Below are 22,742 nucleotides of genomic sequence, written 5' to 3'. Positions count from 1 at the left end.
GCTTATGGGAGATTCTAAAGAAAAATTGCAAAGGTTAGTGGATGAGTTTGGGAATGTGTGTAAAGGTAGAAAGTTGAAAGTGAACATAGAAAAGAGTAAGGTGATGAGGGTATCAAATGACTCAGATAAAGAAAAATTGTATATCAAATTGGGGAGGAGTAGTATGGAAGAAGTGAATGTTTTCAGATATTTGGGAGTTGATGTGTCAGCAGATGGATTTATGAAGGATGAGGTTAATCATAGAATTGATGAAGGAAAAAAGGCGAGTGGTGCATTGAGGTATATGTGGAGACGAAAAGCGTTATCTATGAAGGCAAAGAAGGGAATGTATGAAAGTATAGTAGTACCAACACCCTTATATGGGTGTGAAGCTTGGGTTGTAAATGCTGCAGCGAGGAGGCGGTTGGAGGCAGTGGAGATGTCCTGTCTAAGGGCAATGTGTGGTGTGAATATTATACAGAAAATTCAGATTGTGGAAATTAGGAGAAGGTGTGGAGTTAATAAAAGTATTAGTCAGAGGGCTGAAGAGGGGTTGTTGAGGTGGTTTGATCATTTAGAGAGAATGGATCAAAGTAAAATGACATGGAGAGTGTATAAATCTGTAGGGGAAATAAGGCGGGGTATGGGTCGTCCTCAAAAAGGTTGGAGGGAGGGGGTAAAGGAGGTTTTGTGGGTGAGGGGTTTGGACTTCCAGCAAGCGTGCGTGAGGGTGTTAGATAGGAGTAAATGGAGACGAATGGTATTTGGGACCTGACGAGCTGTTGGAGTGTGAGCAGGGTAATATTTAGTGAAGGGATTCAGGGAAACCGGTTATTTTTACATAGCCGGACTTGAGTCCTGGAAACGGGAAGTACAGTGCCTGCACATTAAAGAAGGGGTTTGGGATTTGGCAGTTTGGAGAGATATGTTGTGTATCTTTATACGTATATGCTTCTAAACTGTCGTAGTTTGGGCACCTCTGCAAAAACAGTGATTATGTGTGAGTGAGGTGAAAGTGTTGAATGATGATGAAAGTATTTTCTTTTTGGGAATTTTCTTTCTTTTTTGGGTCGCCCTGCCTCGGTGGGAGACGGCCGGCTTGTTGAGAGAAAAAAAACCATAATTATCAAAGCATTTATAAAACATAAAATAACTTTAAAACAATTGAAATTTTGGAAAGTTTCCAGACATAATGGAGAGACGTGATGCTCAGGGAGAATGTAAACAAACCAGGCAGGGTGTGGTGACCGTATTAGAGAGTCAGGTGGGGGGAGCCGTTTAGCGAGTTTTGATCATAATTTGAAATGTCTCTATTAGCGGAATGCCGTAAGACAAAATGCCCGAAATGCCCCAGCATGATAGTGGATTTCTTTGTACTTAACAAATTAAATTTGTAATTACACATTGTAACCTTTGCAAATAAAATGTTTATCTTTAAAATCTTAAGTAGACTTGCCTCATTTTATGTTGATTTCTTATGTGGGAATTTTCTTTGTGCAAGGTAAATTCACTCTTATGTGCTCAAGAAACCATGGTAGAGTACAATGTTCGTGCAGGTGAATACATTATGCTAGACTAAATCAGGTACTTTGCTGATCACATCTTTTAAGTCATGACTAAGCCACAATACAAAACAGTAACTGAGAGGAGGGAAGAAAAAGAAGACTATCCAGACTGATAATCCTGAAGGACTAATAACCAGTGGAAGTGTGGAGAAAGTATAAAAAGACACAATAGTTTATTTCTCCTTGTGCAGGTTATTTGTGTACAGTAGAAGAGGTTTAATTCCACTGGCTTCCTTCTTAGGTCCTCACTAAGAAGTGACCCACAAAAACTAACTCTAAGATGTATGTATACATTTTACTATTATCTCATAGGGGTAGTAAGTGCTAGGAAACTTGGCTAAAATTTTCTCCCCACCCAATATTGTAGCTCAGGACTTTTCAACTGTGAGCCACACGCACTACCACTGCACTACAAGATACAATGATAGGTTATGTGTATCCACTAGTCTGATGCAATTATGAAATGGAATGTACGACTGAAATTTGTTTTTCTACATGTATTCTATTCATGTCAAATACTGTACACCATACAAGAGACTGTACACCTTACATACAGACTGTATACCTTACATACAATAAAAGTAAGTCACTGTGCCTCATTTTTTTTGGGTTATCCTAGGTTCTACATCGATGCTGTTATGTATGATAATCCATGTAACTGCATTTGTGTATACCTGAATAAACTTATTTAATCGTTTGTTCATTGAAAGCAAGTTATGTAAACTGAAGTATATGTATACATTTATAATAACAATAATAATATAATAATAATATTTTATTTTATTTATTATCACACTGGCCGATTCCCACCAAGGCAGGGTGGCCCAAAAAAGAAAAACTTTCACCATCATTCACTCCATCACTGTCTTGCCAGAAGGGTGCTTTACACTACAGTTTTTAAACTGCAACATTAACACCCCTCCTTCAGAGTGCAGGCACTGTACTTCCCATCTCCAGGACTCAAGTCCGGCCTGCCGGTTTCCCTGAACCCCTTCATAAATGTTACTTTGCTCACACTCCAACAGCACGTCAAGTATTAAAAACCATTTGTCTCCATTCACTCCTATCAAACACGCTCACGCATGCCTGCTGGAAGTCCAAGCCCCTCGCACACAAAACCTCCTTTACCCCCTCCCTCCAACCTTTCCTAGGCTGATCCCTACCCCGCCTTCCTTCCACTACAGACTGATACACTCTTGAAGCCACTCTGTTTCGCTCCATTCTCTCTACATGTCCGAACCACCTCAACGACCCTTCCTCAGCCCTCTGGACAACAGTTTTGGTAATCCCGCACCTCCTCCTAACTTCCAAACTACGAATTCTCTGCATTATATTTACACTACACATTGCCCTCAGACATGACATCTCCACTGCCTCCAGCCTTCTCCTCGCTGCAACATTCATCACCCATGCTTCACACCCATATAAGAGCGTTGGTAAAATTATACTCTCATACATTCCCCTCTTTGCCTCCAAGGACAAAGTTCTTTGTCTCCACAGACTCCTAAGTGCACCACTCACCCTTTTCCCCCTCATCAATTCTATGATTCACCTCATCTTTCATAGACCCATCCGCTGACACATCCACTCCCAAATATCTGAATACATTCACCTCCTCCATACTCTCTCCCTCCTATCTGATATCCAATCTTTCATCACCTAATCTTTTTGTTATCCTCATAACCTTACTCTTTCCTGTATTCACTTTTAATTTTCTTCTTTTGCACACCCTACCAAATTCATCCACCAATCTCTGCAACTTCTCTTCAGAATCTCCCAAGAGCACAGTGTCATCAGCAAAGAGCAACTGTGACAACTCCCACTTTATGTGTGATTCTTTATCTTTTAACTCCACGCCTCTTGCCAAGACCCTCGCATTTACTTCTCTTACAACCCCATCTATAAATATATTAAAGAACCACGGTGACATCACACATCCTTGTCTAAGGCCTACTTTTACTGGGAAATAATTTCCCTCTTTCCTACATACTCTAACTTGAGCCTCACTATCCTCATAAAAACTCTTCACTGCTTTCAGTAACCTACCTCCTACAACATCTGCCACATTGCCCCCCTATCCACCCTGTCATACGCCTTTTCCAAATCCATAAATGCCACAAAGACCTCTTTAGCCTTATCTAAATACTGTTCACTTATGTTTCACTGTAAACACCTGGTCCACACACCCCCTACCTTTCCTAAAGCCTTCTTGTTCATCTGCTATCCTATTCTCCGTCTTACTCTTAATTGTTTCAATAATAGCTCTACTATACACTTTACCAGGAATACTCAACAGACTTGTCCCCCTATAATTTTTGCACTCTCTTTTGTCCCCTTTGCCTTTATACAAAGGAACTATGCATGCTCTCTGCCAATCCCTAGATACCTTACCCTCTTCCATACATTTATTAAATAATTGCACCAACCACTCCAAAACTATATCCCCACCTGCTTTTAACATTTCTATCTTTATCCCATCAATCCCGGCTGCCTTACCCCCTTTCATTTTACCTACTGCCTCACAAACTTCCCCCACACTCACAACTGGCTCTTCCTCACTCCTACAAGATGTTATTCCTCCTTGCCCTATACACGAAATCACAGCTTCCCTATCTTCATCAACATTTAACAATTCCTCAAAATATTCCCTCCATCTTCCCAATACCTCTAACTCTCCATTTAATAACTCTCCTCTCCTATTTTTAACTGACAAATCCATTTGTTCTCTAGGCTTTCTTAACTTGTTAATCTCACTCCAAAACTTTTTCTTATTTTCAACAAAATTTGTTGATAACATCTCACCCACTCTCTCATTTGCTCTCTTTTTACATTGCTTCACCACTCTCTTAACCTCACTCTTTTTCTCCATATACTCTTCCCTCCTTGCATCACTTCTACTTTGTAAAAAAAACTTCTCATATGCTAACTTTTTCTCCCCTACTACTCTCTTTACATCATCATTCCACCAATCTTTATTTAGTACATGTGCATAGTATACAGGCCTAGCTGACATCAACGACATACTACTATATAGAAATCCCCTTTTTATGCAGAGCATTTCAAGCAAATTAGGTCAGTTTTGTCCCAGGATGTGACCCACACCAGTCAACTAACACCCAGGTATCCATTTTACTGATGGTGAACACAGACAACCAGTGTAAGGAAACACGTCCGATGTTTCCACCCCTTTACCAGGAATCAAACCCGGACCCTCACCGTGTGAAGCAAGACCTTTTGCCAAGAGCTTGTGTCAAGTATGTCACATCTATGTTTAGAATCTGAAGTTAACTATGCATCATTATATAAATGTTATATCTGTTGATGAATGAAACACATGCAACATCTGAGCATATTTAGTTTTTTAAGCCATTACAGAAATTATGTACATACTGGAGATTGTGGAAGAAGAGATATACTGAAGACTGGAAGAGATATACTGGAGACACTGAAAGAGATAATATACCAGAGACAGTGGAAGATGAGATAATATAGTAGACAGTGGAAGGAGAGATAATATAGTAGAGACAGTGGAAGGAGAGATAATACTGAAGAGACAGTGGAAGGAGAGGTAATATAGCAGAGACAGTGGAAGGAGTGGAGAGTTAAGTTTAAATGTACATACAGAACAATTTCAACTTTGTTTAGAAATAAATAAGGTTGCAGCACTGATGAGTGATGGTAGTGTCTCTGCTTCTTAGAAACACACTGTCTTGGTGATGAAACACTCTTGGTGAAAATGGTAGTGTCTGCTTCTTTGAAACACACTGTCTTGGTGAAAAATGCCCAGTGTTAAAAATAATATTACACAATGTGACCGACCCCTTTAAGTGTTGGTCACGTAGAAATTCATCAGCGAGATCAATTTCAGCGCCATAGATCTACGCATATATCACAGCTCCTTAAAATTTGGTATGAGGTCTGGGAAGCATAGGTATGAGAGAATGGGTCTGCAAGGTGGGTCTGTGCAGTATACAAAACAATCCCAGCCTTTGCAGTGCATCATGGGACCTGCACGTTAGTCCACCATTGTCCACCATGGTGTGCTAACATTCTCTTACTCTTAAGTGGATTAACATGTTAATCAAAGACAACTGCAATAGTGAGGATAGTGATTATGGAATGGAGTTCTATGGATCTGAAATGAAGATAACCAATTAACATGGGAAATGCAGGGCATAATACTATTTTAAAAATCCTTTACCTCTGGCCTGAGTGCATCCATAGCACAAACAAAAACTAACATTCTCCCGAAGTTTGAGTACCAGTCATAGTAGTAGTAATGATAACAGTGGGGATGAGCTTAATTTCATGGAAACTATGTATATTTGCCTGTAAAGTGTTAATACATACATTGGTGCACATAGTCTGGTACTGTGTCTAGGGCTATCCTCAAGGGTTGTGTTAAATCACAGAAGCCAACACTAGCCAGTTATAGCAATAGAGAGTATGGTGGTGCTGAACTTGGTAATGGTAGTGCATCACAGGCAGTGCCAATGACACATGGGGCTGCTGAGGTTATGACAGATGTTTGCAGCACCAGCCACAACCATGAGAGGAAGTCATGTCCCCAAACCAACATCCCACCATTCACCATGTCCACCCTACACACACAGCCAACACCACCAGTCAGACAACCAATGCCACAAAACCAGCAACCACCACCAGAATGCATCTGGGATTGGCAGGAAGCTGTAATATTCTGAATGCCTAAAATATGTACCAGGTCAAGACAGGTAACAAAACCATACACGTATATCCCGACTTCTCTGTCATCAACTTCATACAGAAACACCAGGTCACAACTGCAGCATAACACATTGCCGCTGAACTGATGACCAAATAATACCATTTCATTTGAGGCATGGTAATCACTTTCAAATTGTATTTCCTGCTACTGATAAGAAATGGCCTCAGAAGATGTCTGTGTTCACACCATAAAATGACTTCTCATCACAAAGATACACAGTATGCGTGTGTGAAGAATGAGAAACAGCACTCTGCATGTAGCTATGCTTCAAGCATTTCCACACACACACACACACACACACACACACACACACACACACACACACACACACACACACAAACAGTTGAAACAGCATTACCAGTACCTGTCATGTGTGTGTACATATGCTAGAACTGTAGAAAACTAAAGCAGACAGAAAAGAGTGTATAAACAGATCTACTGGTGACAATTTAGTGTGACGAATTTGAGGTATAATGAGAAATAACTAAACATCCATGCCCACAAAAGCAGCCTTCTAGCCCACATATTTTACAACAAAAAATGGAAAAAAGTGAAAAAAAAAAAAAAATATACAATAAATATTACAATACAGATTTGGGAATGGACGTGTCAGCAGATGGGTCTATGAACGACAAGGTGAACCATAGAATTGATTAGGGAAAAATAGGCGAATGGTGCACTGAGGAGTCTGTGGAGACAAAGAACATTATCCATGGAAGCAAAGAGAGAAATGTATGAGAGTATAGTTACACCAACATTCTCTTATATGGGTGTGAAGCATGAATGGTGAACGCTGCAACAAAGAGAAGACTACAGGCAGTAGAAATGTCATGTCTGAGGGCAGCGTGGTGTGAATATAATGCAAAGAATCCGTAGTTTGGAAATTAGGAGGAGGTGTAGGGTTACTAAAAGTGTTATCCAGAGGGCTGAGGAGGGTTGTTGAGGGGGTTTGGACATTTAAATGGGATGGAATGAGATAGAATGACTTGGAGAGCGTTTAACTCTTAAACTGTCCAAGCAGATCTACGTTCACATGCGTAGTGCTCCAAAACCAGATCTACGTTTCTTTTACATATTTTCAAATATAACAAAAAAGAAAAAAAGTAGATCAAAGGATTTTTTACACGTTTTCAAATGTCAAAAAAAAAAAAAAGATATACTTTTTTACATACTTTCAAATGTCGAAAAAACATAGATCTACGTTTGGACAGTTTAAGGGTTAAATCTGTAGTGGAAGGAAGGCAGGGTAGGGGTCGGCCAAGGAAAGTTGGTGGGAGGGGGTAAAGGAGGTTTTGTATGCAAGGGGCTTGGACTTCCAGCAAGCATGTGTGAGCGTGTTAGATAGGAAAAAGTAGAGACAAATGATTTTTAGGGCTTGACATGCTGTTGGAGCGTGAGCAAGGTAACATTTATGAAGAGATTCAGAGAAACAAGCAAGAGGTGGAAAGTACGTACAGTGCCTGCACTCTGAAGGATTGGTGCTAATGTTGTAGTTTTATAACTGTAGTGTAAGCACACCTCTGGCAAGACAGTGATGGAGCGAATGATTTAAGTATTTCTTTTTCAGGTCACCCTGCCTTGGTAGGAAATGGTCAATTTGTTAATAAATAAAAAATTACAATACACAGCATGACATATAGGTGAGTACAAGTAGGAAGCATGTCTGTCTTGCACTCAGCAGATGGAGGATCAAGTCTACACCACATCTTGCACTGAATAACCCACATAGGTTTAGTGCTTAACATAAATTATAATTACATAATACACAGCAAATGGCACCACCCAATGTTGCTGTCATGGTATCAACAACCTTCAACTGCACATCTTCATAATTCTTTAAGTACTGAACTGCACTTTAGAAGAGTGCACACTTAATTTTAATTTTTTTGGGGGGGAGGGGGGGGGGGAATTATGAAAAAAGGGGCATTTAAATTTAGCATTCGTCAACAGTTTAAGGGTTAAGTAAAACTTTGCCCAAAACATCTTCATGCTTCTCCAAAATATTACAATCTTGTTCAGTTAACAATTTAAGTTAGCAAGACAACAGTATATCATGTCAAATACAGCCAAGTGCATCTTAACATATCATGCAGACTTCAAAATCAATCATTTTTTTTATTAACACACCATTAACACGCCATTTACCACCATGGCAGGGTGACCTGAAAAAGAAAAAACACTTTCATCATCATTCACTCCATCACTTCCTTGCTAGAGGTATGCCCACACTACAATTAAAATAACTGCAGCATACCTCCTTCAGAGTGCAGGCTTTGTACTTCCCACCTCCAGAACCCAAGTGTAGTTAACCAGTTTCCCTGAATCCCTGCACGGTGCCACAAAAGCCATTTGTCTCCACTCGCTCCTATCTAACACACTTACGCACGCTTGCTGAAAGTCCAAGTCCCTCCCTCCCCCGCCCTGCGACCTTTCCTAGGACAACCCCTACCCCGCTTTCCTTACACTACAGATTTATGTGCCCTCCAAGTCATTCTATTTTGTTTTATCCTCTCTAAATATTCAAACCACTTCAACACCCCCCTCCTCTGCCCTCTGGATAATACTTTTAGAACCCTGCACCTCCTTTTCATCTCAAAGCTTCAGATTCTCTGCATTATATTCACACCACACATTGCCCTCAGACAACATCTCCACTGCCTCCAGCCTTCTCCTTATTGCAACATTCACCAACCACTCATGCTTCATACCTATGTAAGTGTTGGTACCACTATACAGTACTCTCATACATTCCTCCCTTTGCTTCCATAGATAACATTCTTTGTCTCCAGAGACTCCTCAGTGCTCCACTTATCTTTTCCCCCCCTCATTAATTATATGACTCACCTCGTCTTTCATAGATCCACCTGCTGAAAAGTCAACTCCCAAATATCAGAATCAGTTAGTAATGGTAAACACTTACTTTTGATACTGCAAAAGCCCAGCAAACCCCACTGAGGTGCTAGGTTGTAGGCTGCGTAAGCCATCCTCGTCCTTGAAATGTAAAGCAAAATTTACTTTCCATGAAACAGACAGGCATTACATTATGTTCATGTTTATCATACATTGGGAAGCCAGAGGTATGCAATATTTCTCGGGCCAACCTATGAATAAACATACCTCAATATATAGTTCATTTATGTAAAAGTCCAATGAAATGGACCTCCATCAAGTGAATATCAGCAAAAATGGATAAAAAATCTGGCCAGATGAAAGCTCAACATGTACATTTAATGGGGCACCTGATTAAAATAGCCATAATAAAGCTTACTCTAGGGTCTTGTTAGTGATAACTAAAATAATAAAGCTGACTCTAGGGTAGTGTTAGTGATAACTAACATAATAAAGCTGACTCTAGGGTAGTTAGTGATAACATAATAAAGCTTACTCTAGGGTCTTATTGGTGATGACTAGCAAAGTTTACTCTAGGGTGTTGTTAGTGACAACTAAGATAAAGTATACTCTAGTAATAACTTCTTGAAAGACATGTCAGCATGGTATGACAGCTGGGAAAAAAAAAGATGGGTGGTAGGGACAGGGCTGTCTTGGAGAGTGCTCCTGAGGGTGCTAGTGCTGAGGGTGCTAGTGTTGTCCTGGAGGAAAGTGCTCCAGAGGCTCCTAGTGATGTCTTAGAAGATATCGCTCGTGGGGTACTAGTGTTGTCCTGGAGGACACTGAAGACAACTTTATTCAGTCCACAGAGGTTCAAAATGGAGAAACTGCTGTAGATGGATGAAAATGAGATGCCTCAGGGAACAGTGTCAACACACTACCAACAAAACGTGGTGGAAGCACTGATGTCCATACAGGGGTAAAAGATATTGAGGAAAAAAAAATGCACTTGCAGTGAATGCAGCTACAATAAATCCTAGCAAACAGAAGTACAATCTATGTAAATACTATGTCTTGGGTATTTGCAAGTATGGTATATCTGGTAAAACAGGTGGGAAATGCACTTTTGATCAACCCAAAAAATGCCGCATCCACGTGACAACAGAAGAGTGCAACTTCCCCTCTTGCAACTTATTTCACCCAGAAATGTATCACTTATCAATCCATGAAAGAAAATGCTACAATGCATACTGCCAGGTACATCATCTTAAGGGGACTAGAAGACACAGACCAGTCAAACTATGGGAAACAAAAGAGAGGAACCACAACCTCTCTAGGGACAGGTTTTTTAGGGCCAGAAGGGAAAAAAGACTGACAAGAAATGACAATAATCCTACACCACCTAAAAACACTTCTGGAGCAGAGGCACAGACATTGGCCTCTACCCCAGAACAACAGATATTAGAGCCAGCAAATAAAACCCCCCTAAATTCCACCAATACGACATTTGCCTTAGCAAACATACAGGGTCTAAAGCCGTCAAAAAACAACAAAATTCCATACATCAAGGGACTGCTCACGGAGTCAAATGCAATGTTTGCAGCATTCACAGAGACCCACATAAAGGATCATTATGACAACGAAATATGGATCCCAGGTTATAACCTACTCCGATGCGACAGACTAAACAGGCAGCAAGGGGGAGTTGGCCTGTATGTCACAGAGTCGCTCATTTGCACAGAACTACTAAACACCTCAAATGATGTAGTTGAAGTTTTGGCGGTAAAGATCGAAAACCAAAACCTTGTCATTGTGGTAGTATACAAGTCTCCATGTGCAACTTCCCAGCAATTCCAAGAGCAGCTTGAGAAAACTGACCACTGTCTAGAAAATCTCCCAACTCCTGCCCCAAACATCTTACTACTAGGAGATTTCAACCTGAGACACCTAAAATGGAGGAGTATAGCAAACAATATTTTAACAATCTTCGAAAAATTAATTCATAAACGAATCTACTCCTACCTTATCTCCCAAAACATACTCAACCCCTGCCAATTTGGATTCAGGCCTAATAAAAATACTAATGATGCTATTATACACATGCTAGAACATATATACACTGCAATAGAGAAAAAAGAAGTCCCACTGGGGATCTTCAATGACTTACGTAAAGCTTTTGATACAGTTGACAAGAGGACTCCAATAGCAATAGTGAGGATAAATTACCAAAAACAACTGGTGGGAGCTCCATTGTTGGTGCTAGGGAGGATAGAAGTAAGACAGGGAAACATGCACCAACAGGGGAATACAGTCACAGAAACCCAAGGCAAGCGGAAACCAAGCCTGTGCACATACTATGCACTTGGTATCTGCTGGCATGGGAAATCTGGAAAAACAGATGGGACGTGCAACTATGACCACCCTAGAAAATGCCATGCCCATATGACAACAGGAAAATGCAAACTCCCTTCCTGTAAGCTTTTTCACCCTGAAATGTGTACCTCTTCAGTACAGGAAAGACTGTGCTATAACTTAAATTGCCAGGCATACCATCTAAAGGGGACAAAAAGATACAAAACATCCAGGCCATGGGAAAACCTGGGTAGCCACAGCCACTCAAGAGGGAGAGGTTTTTTAGTGCCAGGAAGGAAAAGAAACTGGCAGGAAATGGCAGAAATCGTACACCAAATCCAGTCATTCCTGGAGTGGAACCACAGTCGATGGCCTCCACTCCAAACCAACAGATACAGATACTAATGCCGGAAAAAAAATCCCCCCCCAGTACCAACAATACCACCAGTCCGATAACATTCTTCTTTGCAAATATACAGGGTCTAAAGCCAGCAACAAACAACAAAATACCTTTCATCCGTGGACTGCTTGCAGAGGCAAAGGCAATGTTCGCGGCTTTCACTGAGACCCACATAAAGGATCACTTGGACAACGAAATATGGATCCTAGGTTACAACCTATACAGATGTGACAGAGTGAACAGGCAAAAGGAGGGGGGTTGGCCTGTACATTGCAGAGTCACTTGTTTGCACAGAACTGCTTAATGCCTCAAATGACGTAGTGGAAGTTTTAGCAGTAAAGGTCGAGAACCAAAACCTAGTCATTGTGGTAGTCTACAAGCCTCCGGATGCAACATCCCAGCAATTCCAGGAACAGCTGTTAAAAATTGACCACTGTCTGGAAAATCTTCCAGCTCCTGCACCCAACATCTTGCTCCTGGGGGATTTCAACTTAAGGCACCTAAAATGGAGGAATATAGCAAATAATATTGTTGCAGTAATAACACCAGGAGGCAGCTCTGATGAAAACTCACACTCACACGAGCTTTTAAATCTCTGCACAAAATTCAATTTAAACCAGCAAATAATAGAGCCTACTAGACTGGAGAATACACTAGACCTCATATTCACTAACAATGATGATCTGATAAGAAATGTCACCATATCAAAAACAATATACTCAGATCACAACATAATTGAGGTTCAGACATGTATGCGTGGAGCCCCAGACCGACAAAATGAGACTAGTCACGAGGGAGCATTCACCAAATTCAACTTCAATAACAAAAACATAAAGTGGGACCAAGTAAACCAAGTCCTAACCGATATAAGCTGGGAAGATATACTAAGCAACACAGACCCAAACTTATGCCTAGAACAGATTAACTCGGTGGCACTCGATGTATGCACAAGGCTTATTCCTCTAAGAAAAAGGAGGAGTAGATGTAAAATAGAAAGAGACAGGCGCTCCCTTTACAGGCGACGGAAAAGAATAACAGAGCGGCTAAAAGAGGTCAATATATCTGAAATGCGCAGGGAGACACTGGTCAGAGAAATAGCAAGCATCGAACTTAAGCTAAAAGAATCCTTTAGGAGTCAGGAATCGCGGGAAGAACTAAAAGCTATAAATGAAATCGAAAGAAACCCAAAGTATTTCTTCTCCTATGCCAAATCAAAATCGAGAACAATGCCCAGTATTGGGCCCCTACTTAAACAAGATGGGTCCTACACAGATGACAGCAAGGAAATGAGTGAGCTACTCAAGTCCCAATATGACTCAGTTTTTAGCAAGCCGCTAACCAGACTGAGAGTCGAAGATCAAAATGAATTTTTAATGAGAGAGCCACAAAATTTGATTAACACAAGCCTATCCGATGTTATCCTGACGCCAAATGACTTCGAACAGGCGATAAATGACATGCCCATGCACTCTGCCCCAGGGCCAGACTCATGGAACTGTGTTCATCAAGAACTGCAAGAAGCCCCTATCACGAGCCTTTTCCATCCTATGGAGAGGGAGCATGGACACGGGGGTCGTCCCTCAGTTACTAAAAACAACAGACATAGCCCCACTCCACAAAGGGGGCAGTAAAGCAACAGCAAAGAACTAAAGACCAATAGCACTAACATCCCATATCATAAAAATCTTTGAAAGGGTCCTAAGAAGCAAGATCACCACCCATCTAGAAACCCATCAGTTACACAACCCAGGGCAACATGGGTTTAGAACAGGTCGCTCCTGTCTGTCTCAACTACTGGATCACTACGACAAGGTCCTAAATGCACTAGAAGACAAAAAGAATGCAGATGTAATATATACAGACTTTGCAAAAGCCTTCGACAAGTGTGACCATGGCGTAATAGCGCACAAAATGCGCGCTAAAGGAATAACAGGAAAAGTCGGTCGATGGATCTATAATTTCCTCACTAACAGAACACAGAGAGTAGTCGTCAACAGAGTAAAGTCCGAGGCAGCTACGGTGAAAAGCTCTGTTCCACAAGGCACAGTACTAGCTCCCATCTTGTTCCTCATCCTCATATCCGACATAGACAAGGATGTCAGCCACAGCACCGTGTCTTCCTTTGCAGATGACACCCGAATCTGCATGACAGTGTCTTCCATTGCAGACACTGCAAGGCTCCAGGCGGACATCAACCAAATCTTTCAGTGGGCTGCAGAAAACAATATGAAGTTCAATGATGAGAAATTTCAATTACTCAGATATGGTAAACATGAGGAAATTAAATCTTCATCAGAGTACAAAACAAATTCTGGCCACAAAATAGAGCGAAACACCAACGTCAAAGACCTGGGAGTGATTATGTCGGAGGATCTCACCTTCAAGGACCATAACATTGTATCAATCGCATCTGCTAGAAAAATGACAGGATGGATAATGAGAACCTTCAAAACTAGGGAGGCCAAGCCCATGATGACACTCTTCAGGTCACTTGTTCTATGTAGGCTGGAATATTGCTGCACTCTAACAGCACCTTTCAAGGCAGGTGAAATTGCCGACCTAGAAAATGTACAGAGAACTTTCACGGCGCGCATAACGGAGATAAAACACCTCAATTACTGGGAGCGCTTGAGGTTTCTAAACCTGTATTCCCTGGAACGCAGGAGGGAGAGATACATGATTATATACACCTGGAAAATCCTAGAGGGACTAGTACCAAACTTGCACACGAAAATCACTCACTACGAAAGCAAAAGACTTGGCAGACGATGCACCATCCCCCCAATGAAAAGCAGGGGTGTCACTAGCACGTTAAGAGACCATACAATAAGTGTCAGGGGCCCGAGACTGTTCAACTGCCTCCCAGCACACATAAGGGGGATTACCAACAGACCCCTGGCAGTCTTCAAGCTGGCACTGGACAAGCACCTAAAGTCAGTTCCTGATCAGCCGGGCTGTGGCTCGTACGTTGGTTTGCGTGCAGCCAGCAGCAACAGCCTGGTTGATCAGGCGCTGATCCACCAGGAGGCCTGGTCACAGACCGGGCCGCGGGGGCGTTGACCCCCGAAACTCTCTCCAGATACCAGATTCCAGATACTTGCTCCATGTAAAATTGTCACACTATGGTATAAGAGGGCACTCCCTCAACTACCTCAAGTCATACCTCAGCAACAGAAGCCAATATGTGTACGCAAATGGGGCAAACTCTTCTGCACAACCAATTACAGTTGGTGTCCCACAGGGAAGTGTCCTTGGCCCTCTTCTTTTTCTCCTATACATAAATGACCTACCAAATGCTTCGCAATTACTCAAACCCACACTATTTGCAGATGACACAACATACGTCTTCTCCCACCCAAGCCCAGTCACGCTAGCCAATACTGTAAATACCGAATTACAGAAAATATCTACCTGGATGAGGACTAACAAACTTACACTAAACATTGACAAAACCTACTTCATTCAGTTTGGTAACAGAGCTACAGATGTCCCTCTTAACATAATGATAAACGGATCACCTATCACAAAGCTAACAGAGGGAAAATTCTTAGGAATCCACCTTGATAATAGACTCAAATTTCATACACATATACAACAAATTTCTAAGAAAATTTCCAAGACTGTAGGCATAAGAGAGAAGATACGGTACTATGCTCCACAGTCAGCCCTCCTGGCCCTATATCACTCTTATTTACCCCTATCTCACCTATGGAATTTGTGCATGGGGCTCAACAACAAGTAACCATCTCAGACCACTAATTACCCAACAAAAGGCTGCAGTTAGAATGATAACAAATTCTCACTACAGGCAGCACACTCCACCAATATTCAATACACTAAACCTACTCACCATACAAAACATCCATACTTATTACTGCACCTATTACATACATAGAACACTTAACTCTGATATTAACCCTCCCCTCAAACATCTCCTTGCCAACCTCAACAGAACACATGACCATAACACAAGGCACAGATCACTCTTTGATGTTCCTCGTGTCCATCTCACACTATGCAAAAACTCAATGCACATAAAAGGCCCTAAAATCTGGAATTCATTACCTGTAAATATAAAATAAACACTACCTGTTTATAAATTCAAGTCTCTTCTCAAAGATCACTTACTCACCCAAAACCAAATAAATACTGAATAATAGAACCTTATAAATTGTATATCTTAAATGTTTCTCACAATTATATCACATAAATGTTAAACCTAAAACCCAATCTAACTTTATTATTTTTTAAATACACTACCTAACAGAATACTCCATTCTACTGAATGTACAACAATGCATGCAACCATATGACCTGTCTTTGTAATACTCACTTGTGCTTTATAGTAATCTGTTTACATTAATGTTTTATCATCATTGCTTAGTTAATCTTAAGTTAATTTTAAGCCAGCCCGTAATGCTATGCATAGTATAAGTGGCTTTGGCATGTTGCTCTTATCTTTATTTTTTTGTACCTCTGTATGTGTGCTCAAATTGTTAATAAATAAATAAATAAATAAACAGAGATCACCCCAGGAGGCAGCTCAGATGAAAATTCACACACACACGAACTATTAATTTTCTGCAACAAATTCACCTTAAACCAGCAAATAGTACAGCCTACAAGACTAGAAAATACGCTGGACCTCATCTTCACTAACAATGATGATCTGATACTTAATATAACTGTATCAAAGACAATTCACTCAGATCACAACATAATAGAGGTATAGACATGTATGCACAGGGCTCCTGACCAGCAAAATGTGAGCAGTCATGAAGATCTCTTCACAAAATTCAATTTCAATAACAAAAACATACAATGGGATCAAGTAAACCATGTCCTAAATGAAACAAGCTAGGAAGATATCCTAAACAACACGGACACGAACATTTGCCTTGAAAAAATGAATTCTGTGGTTATTGGGATCTGCTCAAGACACATTCCATTAAGAAAAAGAAAGAAAATGTAAACTAGAAAGAGACGTTCCCTATACAGACGAAGGTGAAGAGTCACAAAGCTGCTGAGTGGGGTCAATATATCTGAAAAAGTAGGGAGGCACTAGTCAATGAAATTGCAAATATCGAACTTAAGCTGAAGGAATCTTATAGGAGACAAGAATCACGGGAAGAACAAAAAGCCATAAAGGAAATTGAAAAAAAAAAATACTTCTTCTCTTACGCCAAATCTAAGGGAAAAAAAATATCCAGTATTGGGCCCCTGCTTAGGCGAGATGGGACATACACAGATGATAGCCAAAAAATGAGTGAGATACTTAAGTCGCAATATGACTCAGTGTTCAGCAAGTCACTGCCCACTCTAAGGGTCAACAATCCAAATGAATTCTTTATGAATGAAACCCAAAATTTGGTCATCCTAAAAATCTCGGATATTATTCTAACTACACAAGACTTTGAAGAGGCAATTAATAATATGCCCATGCACTCTGCCCCAGGCCCAGACTCGTGGAACTCCATCTTTATCAAGAATTGCAAGAAGCCCCTATCGTGTGTCTTCAGCATTTTATGGAGAGGGAGCATGGACACAGGGGTTATCCCACACACACACTAAAAACAACAGACATAGCCCCACTCCACAAAGGTGGCAGTAAAGCAATTGCAAAGAACTTCAGACTGATAGCACTAACATCCCATATCATAAAAATCTTTGAGAGGGTTCTAAGAAGCAAGATTGCCAACCACCTAGATACCCATCAGTTACACAACCCAGGACAACACGGGTTTAGAGCAGGTCGCTCCTGCCTGTCCCAGCTGCTGGACCACTATGACAAGGTCCTGGATGCTGTAGAGGATAAACAAAATACAGATGTAATATACACAGACTTTGCAAAAGCTTTCGACAAGTGTGACCATGGTGTAATAGCACACAAAATGCGGGATAAAGGAATAACGGGAAAGGTTGGTAGATAGATCTACAACTTCCTGACAAATAGAACACAAAGAGTAACAGTAAACAGAGTAAAGTCTGAGGCAGCCATGGTAAAAAGTTCTGTTCCACAAGGCACAGTACTCGCTCCCATTCTATTCCTCATCCTCATTTCTGACATAGACAGAGATGTAAGCCATAGCTCAGTGTCTTCCTTTGCGGATGACACCCGGATCACCATGACAGTGACCTCCATCGAAGACACTGCGAGACTCCAAGCGGACATCAACCAAATCTTCGAATGGGCCCCTCAAAACAATATGAAGTTCAACGAAAAGAAATTTCAACTACTCAGATATGGAAAACTTGAAGAAATTAAAAATGTGTCAGGGTATACCACAAATTCTAACCATACAATAGAGCGGAAAAGTAATGTGAAGGACCTGGGAGTGATAATGTCAGAGAATCTCGAATTCAAAGACGACAACAATGTATCTACCTCATCTACTAGTAAAAAATGATAGGATGGATAATGAGAATCTTCAAAACTAGGGACGCCAAGCCCATGATGATTCTCTTCAAATCGCTTGTGCTCTCTAGGCTGGAATACTGTTGTACACTACCGGCCTCCTTCAAGGCTGGCGACATTGCAGACCTGGAGAGTGTACAAAGAACTTTCACAGCATACATAAGTACGATAAGGCATCTAAACTACTGGGAACGGTTGAAGGTCCTTGATCTGTATTCCCTCGAATGCAGGCGAGAGAGATATATGATAATATACACTTGGAAGGTCCTGGAGGGATTGGTACCAAACTTGCACACGAAAATCACTCCATACATACATAAGGGGGATTACCAACAGACCCCTGGCAGTCTTCAAGCTGGCACTGGACAAGCACCTAAAGTCGGTTCCTGATCAGCTGGGCTGTGGCTCGTACGTTGGTTTGCGTGCAGCCAGCAGTAACAGCCTGGTTGATCAGGCTCTGATCCACCAGGAGGCCTGGTCACAGACCGGGCCGCGGGGGCGTTGACCCCCGGAACTCTCTCCAGGTAAACACATAAAAGCAAAAGATTCGGCAGGAGATACAACATTCCCCCGATGAAAAGCAGGGGCGCCATGAGTACACTGAGAGACAACACAGTAAGTGTCAGGGGGCCAAGACTGTTCAACTGCCTCCCAGCATACATAAGGGGGTTTACCAATAGACCCCTGACTATCTTCAAGAAGACACTGGGCAGGCACCTAAAGTCAGTACCTGACCAACCGGGCTGTGGTTCGTACGTCAGCTTCCGTGCGGCCAGCAGTAACAGCCTGGTTGATCAGACCTTGATCCACCATGAGGCCTGGTCTCAGACCGGGTCACGGGGGCGTTAACCCCCGAAACTCTCTGCAGGTACACTCCAGGGTGTTGTTAGTGATAAGTAAGAAAGTTGACTCTAGGATGATGTACTAACAAACATGGTGTAATATAAGACACAACTTGAAAATCACTTAAAACAAGAATTAAGAAGAATGACAAGTGTGCGTCACTTACCCGGGTGATGCAGCAAGTGTTGTACACTTGACTCACCCTCCAACAACACTGTAATAATAAAACTGAGCCACAAAATAAGGGAATAATGAAGACGGTGCGGCAGCGCAGCTTCCCTCCAACGACTCAGTTTTAACATGAACAAAAATTCTTGTAATATAACTTTTTTTTTATCTAGCTTTGACTTCATAACTTCTGAAAACTGACAGTTTATTTTGTTATTATTTAAATAACACTGAATTATTACCATTATTCTAATTATAAGATGAGTGGAAATATATTTTTTACTTGTAAATGCCATCATTTCTGTTTCCTAGAATTACAAATTTCAGATTAATGCATCTACTAAAAAAATATCTAATAACTAGATTATATAATATACATTATGTTATAGTAATATTGTCGCTTTCATCTTTGTTTATACAACAAAATTATAACGACAGTTAAATGTCATTTGAAGAATGGTTGTGTTCACATCTAAGATCTTAAATCAGAAGCCCAAATTTCATCTCATAAACAAATAACTAATTCAGTCCAAATTGGACCATTTACAGTTCTTCGTGTCAATATTAATTTATTGTAATGATCTATGTCCTCTTTATCTTTTTACCAGGCAAAAATTATGATTTATTCAATTTTACAGCAGGAAACAAGAAGAGGAGTAATGAACGCGGCCTAAATTCTAACTTGCTGGTGCGGGTGAACGCGGCTTTATATCAGGATTGCAACACTTTATGAAAGATTTTATTTCCGCCTTAAACCTAATTTTAAACTTTTAAAATGGTTTTAGTGAATTGTGCAGAATTTACTTAGTGATAACCCAATAAAGTCAAACAATATGACTTACTTCCTGCAAGAAACAAAGCGACTATTTCCACTTGTTACTATATAAGACAGTTATATACCAGGTGGGCGTTTCAGACGTCAACGCCCCCGCGGCCCGGTCTGAGACCAGGCCTCATGGTGGATCAGGGCCTGATCAATCAAGCTGTTACTGTTGGCCGCACGTAAACCGACGTACGAACCACAGCCCGGCTGGTCAGGTACCGGTTTTAAGTGCCTTCTTGAAGACATCCAGGGGTCTGTTGGTAATCCTCCTTATGTATGCTGGGAGGCAGTTGAACAGTCTTGGGCTCCTGACACTTACTGTATTGTCTCTTATCGTGCTAGTGACACCTCTGCTTTTCACTGGGGGAATGTTGCGTGGTCTGTCGAGTCTTTTGCTTTCATAGGGAGTGATTTTCGTGTGCAAGTTTGGTACTAATCTCTCTAGGATTTTCCAAGTGTATATAATCATGTATCTCTCCCGCCTGCGTTCCAGGGAGTAGAGGTTCAGGAAGTTAGGTAAGACACATATGCAACAGTTAGGTATCTTTATTATGAAACGTTTCATAATAAAGATACCTAACTGTTGCATATGTGTCTTACCTAACAACCTGTCGGTATTTTATACCATTTTAATGTTCAGAGGTTCAGGAACTTTAAGCGCTCGAACTAACTGAGGTGCTTTATAGCCGTTATGCGCGCCGTGAAAGTTCTCTGTACATTTTCTAGGTCAGCAATTTCACCTGCCTTGAAAGGTGCTGTTAGATAAGATAAGATAAGATTTTGTTCGGATTTTTAACCCCGGAGGGTTAGCCACCCAGGATAACCCAAGAAAGTCAGTGCGTCATCGAGGACTGTCTAACTTATTTCCATTGGGGTCCTTAATCTTGTCCCCCAGGATGCGACCCACACCAGTCGACTAACACCCAGGTACCTATTTGCTGCTAGGTGAACAGGACAACAGGTGTAAGGAAACGTGTCGAATGTTTCCACCCGCCGGGAATCGAACCCGGGCCCTCCGGGTTCGATTCCCGGCGGGTGGAAGCAAGTGTGCAGCAATATTCCAGCCTACATAGAACAAGTGACCTGAAGAGTGTCATCATGGGCTTGGCCTCCCTAGTTTTGAAGGTTCTCATTATCCATCACGTTATTTTTCTAGCAGATGTGATTGATACAATGTTATGGTCCTTGAAGGCGAGATCCTCTGATGTTATCACTCCAAGGTCCTTTACATTAGTTTTTCGCTCATTTGTGTGGTTTAAATTTGTTTTATAATGCGATACAGTTTTAATTTCCTCACGTTTTCCATATCGGAATAACTCAAATTTCTTATCGTTGAACTTCATATTGTTTTCTGCAGCTCATTTAAAAATTGGGTTGATGTCCGCCTGGAGTCTTGCAGTCTTCAATGGAAAAGACTGTCATGGAGATTCGAGTGTCATCTGCAAAATAAGACACGGTGCTGTGGCTGACATCCTTGTCTATGTCAGATATGAGGATGAGGAACAAGATGGGAGCGAGTACTGTGCCTTGTGGAACAGAGCTTTTCACAGTAACCTCCTCAGACTTTACTCTGTTTACTGTTACTCTGTGTTCTGTTTGTTAGAAAATTATAGATCCATCTACCAACTTTTCCTGTTATTCCTTTATCATACATTTTGTGAGCTATTACACCATGGTGACACTTGTCAAAGGCTTTTGTAAAGTCTGTGCATACTACATCTGCGTTTTGTTTGTGTTCGAGAGCATCCAGGACCTTGTCGTAGTGATCCAGTAGTTGGGACAGTGGAAATAAATGGTATCAAATACCGACACAGTGGAAATATAAACACATATGCAGTATAATGTGATCCTTTATTGGGACAGGCAGGAGCGACCTGCTCTAAACCCGTGTTGCCCTGGGCTGTGTAGTTGATGGGTATCTAAATGGGTGGCGATCTTGCTTCTTAGAACACTTTCAAAGATTTTTATGATATGGGATGTCAGCGCTATCGGTCTGTAGTTCTTTGCTATTGCTTTACTGCCATCTTTGTGGAGTGGGGCTATGTCTGTTGTTTTTAGTAACTGTGGGACGACCCCAGTGTCCATGCTCCCTCTCCATAGGATGTTAAAAGCACATGATAGGGGCTTCTTGCAGTTCTTGATGAACACGGAGTTCCATGAGTCAGTGCCTGGGCACTTCGGTGGCAAAATCTAAAAATGGGCCTGGGGTAGAGTACATGGCCATGTCATTGAACATAAGAACATAAGAAAGAAGGAACACTGCAGCAGGCCTACTGGCCCATACGAGGCCGGTCCAAGTCTCCTACCGGCTTAATGCAATTGCACGTTTTCACAATCCATTTAGATCTGTGTGTATTTACCTCTAGACACTTGGTAAGATTCACTGTGACAGTGTCTGGTTCGTTTCTCAACATTCTAATACCGAGTACAGTGTTAATTTCAACAATCCTATCACTGAGAAATACCAAGCTCCTTCCTCATGTTAAGAACTTTTGTAGATCTGGGACAGCCAAGAATAATCCTGAGAGCTTCATTTTGCATTAACTCCAAGGGTCGGAGAGAACTTTCTCTAGCTAATATCAACATGGGAGCAGCATAATCAATTAAGGACCTAACATAGG

At 41.3% G+C, this 22,742-nt stretch overlaps 1 protein-coding gene across 4 annotated transcripts in view; it reads right to left on the bottom strand.

Moving 5' to 3' along the window:
- The window catches only part of LOC128698666 (von Willebrand factor A domain-containing protein 5A), a 267,556-nt gene extending 248,108 nt beyond the window's left edge, over nucleotides 1-19,448 (bottom strand). For 2 of the 4 annotated variants that reach the window (XM_070104010.1, XM_070104012.1), the window contains exons 1-2: nucleotides 19,297-19,448; nucleotides 9,212-9,282 (exon numbers count right to left, since the gene is read on the bottom strand). In XM_070104010.1, coding sequence (XP_069960111.1) covers nucleotides 9,212-9,275 — 64 coding nt within the window. In that variant the 5' untranslated portion in view covers nucleotides 9,276-9,282; nucleotides 19,297-19,448. Of the gene's footprint in view, nucleotides 1-9,211; nucleotides 9,284-19,296 lie in introns of all 4 variants that reach the window. The other 2 variants (XM_070104009.1, XM_070104008.1) reach the window with 2 other exon arrangements.
- Nucleotides 19,449-22,742: the final 3,294 nt, after the last annotated feature.

This window comes from Cherax quadricarinatus, chromosome 88 (assembly GCF_038502225.1).
Source record: "Cherax quadricarinatus isolate ZL_2023a chromosome 88, ASM3850222v1, whole genome shotgun sequence".
Classification (NCBI taxonomy): Eukaryota; Metazoa; Arthropoda; class Malacostraca; order Decapoda; family Parastacidae; genus Cherax; species Cherax quadricarinatus.
This window is presented reverse-complemented; position numbering and strand designations above follow the sequence as displayed.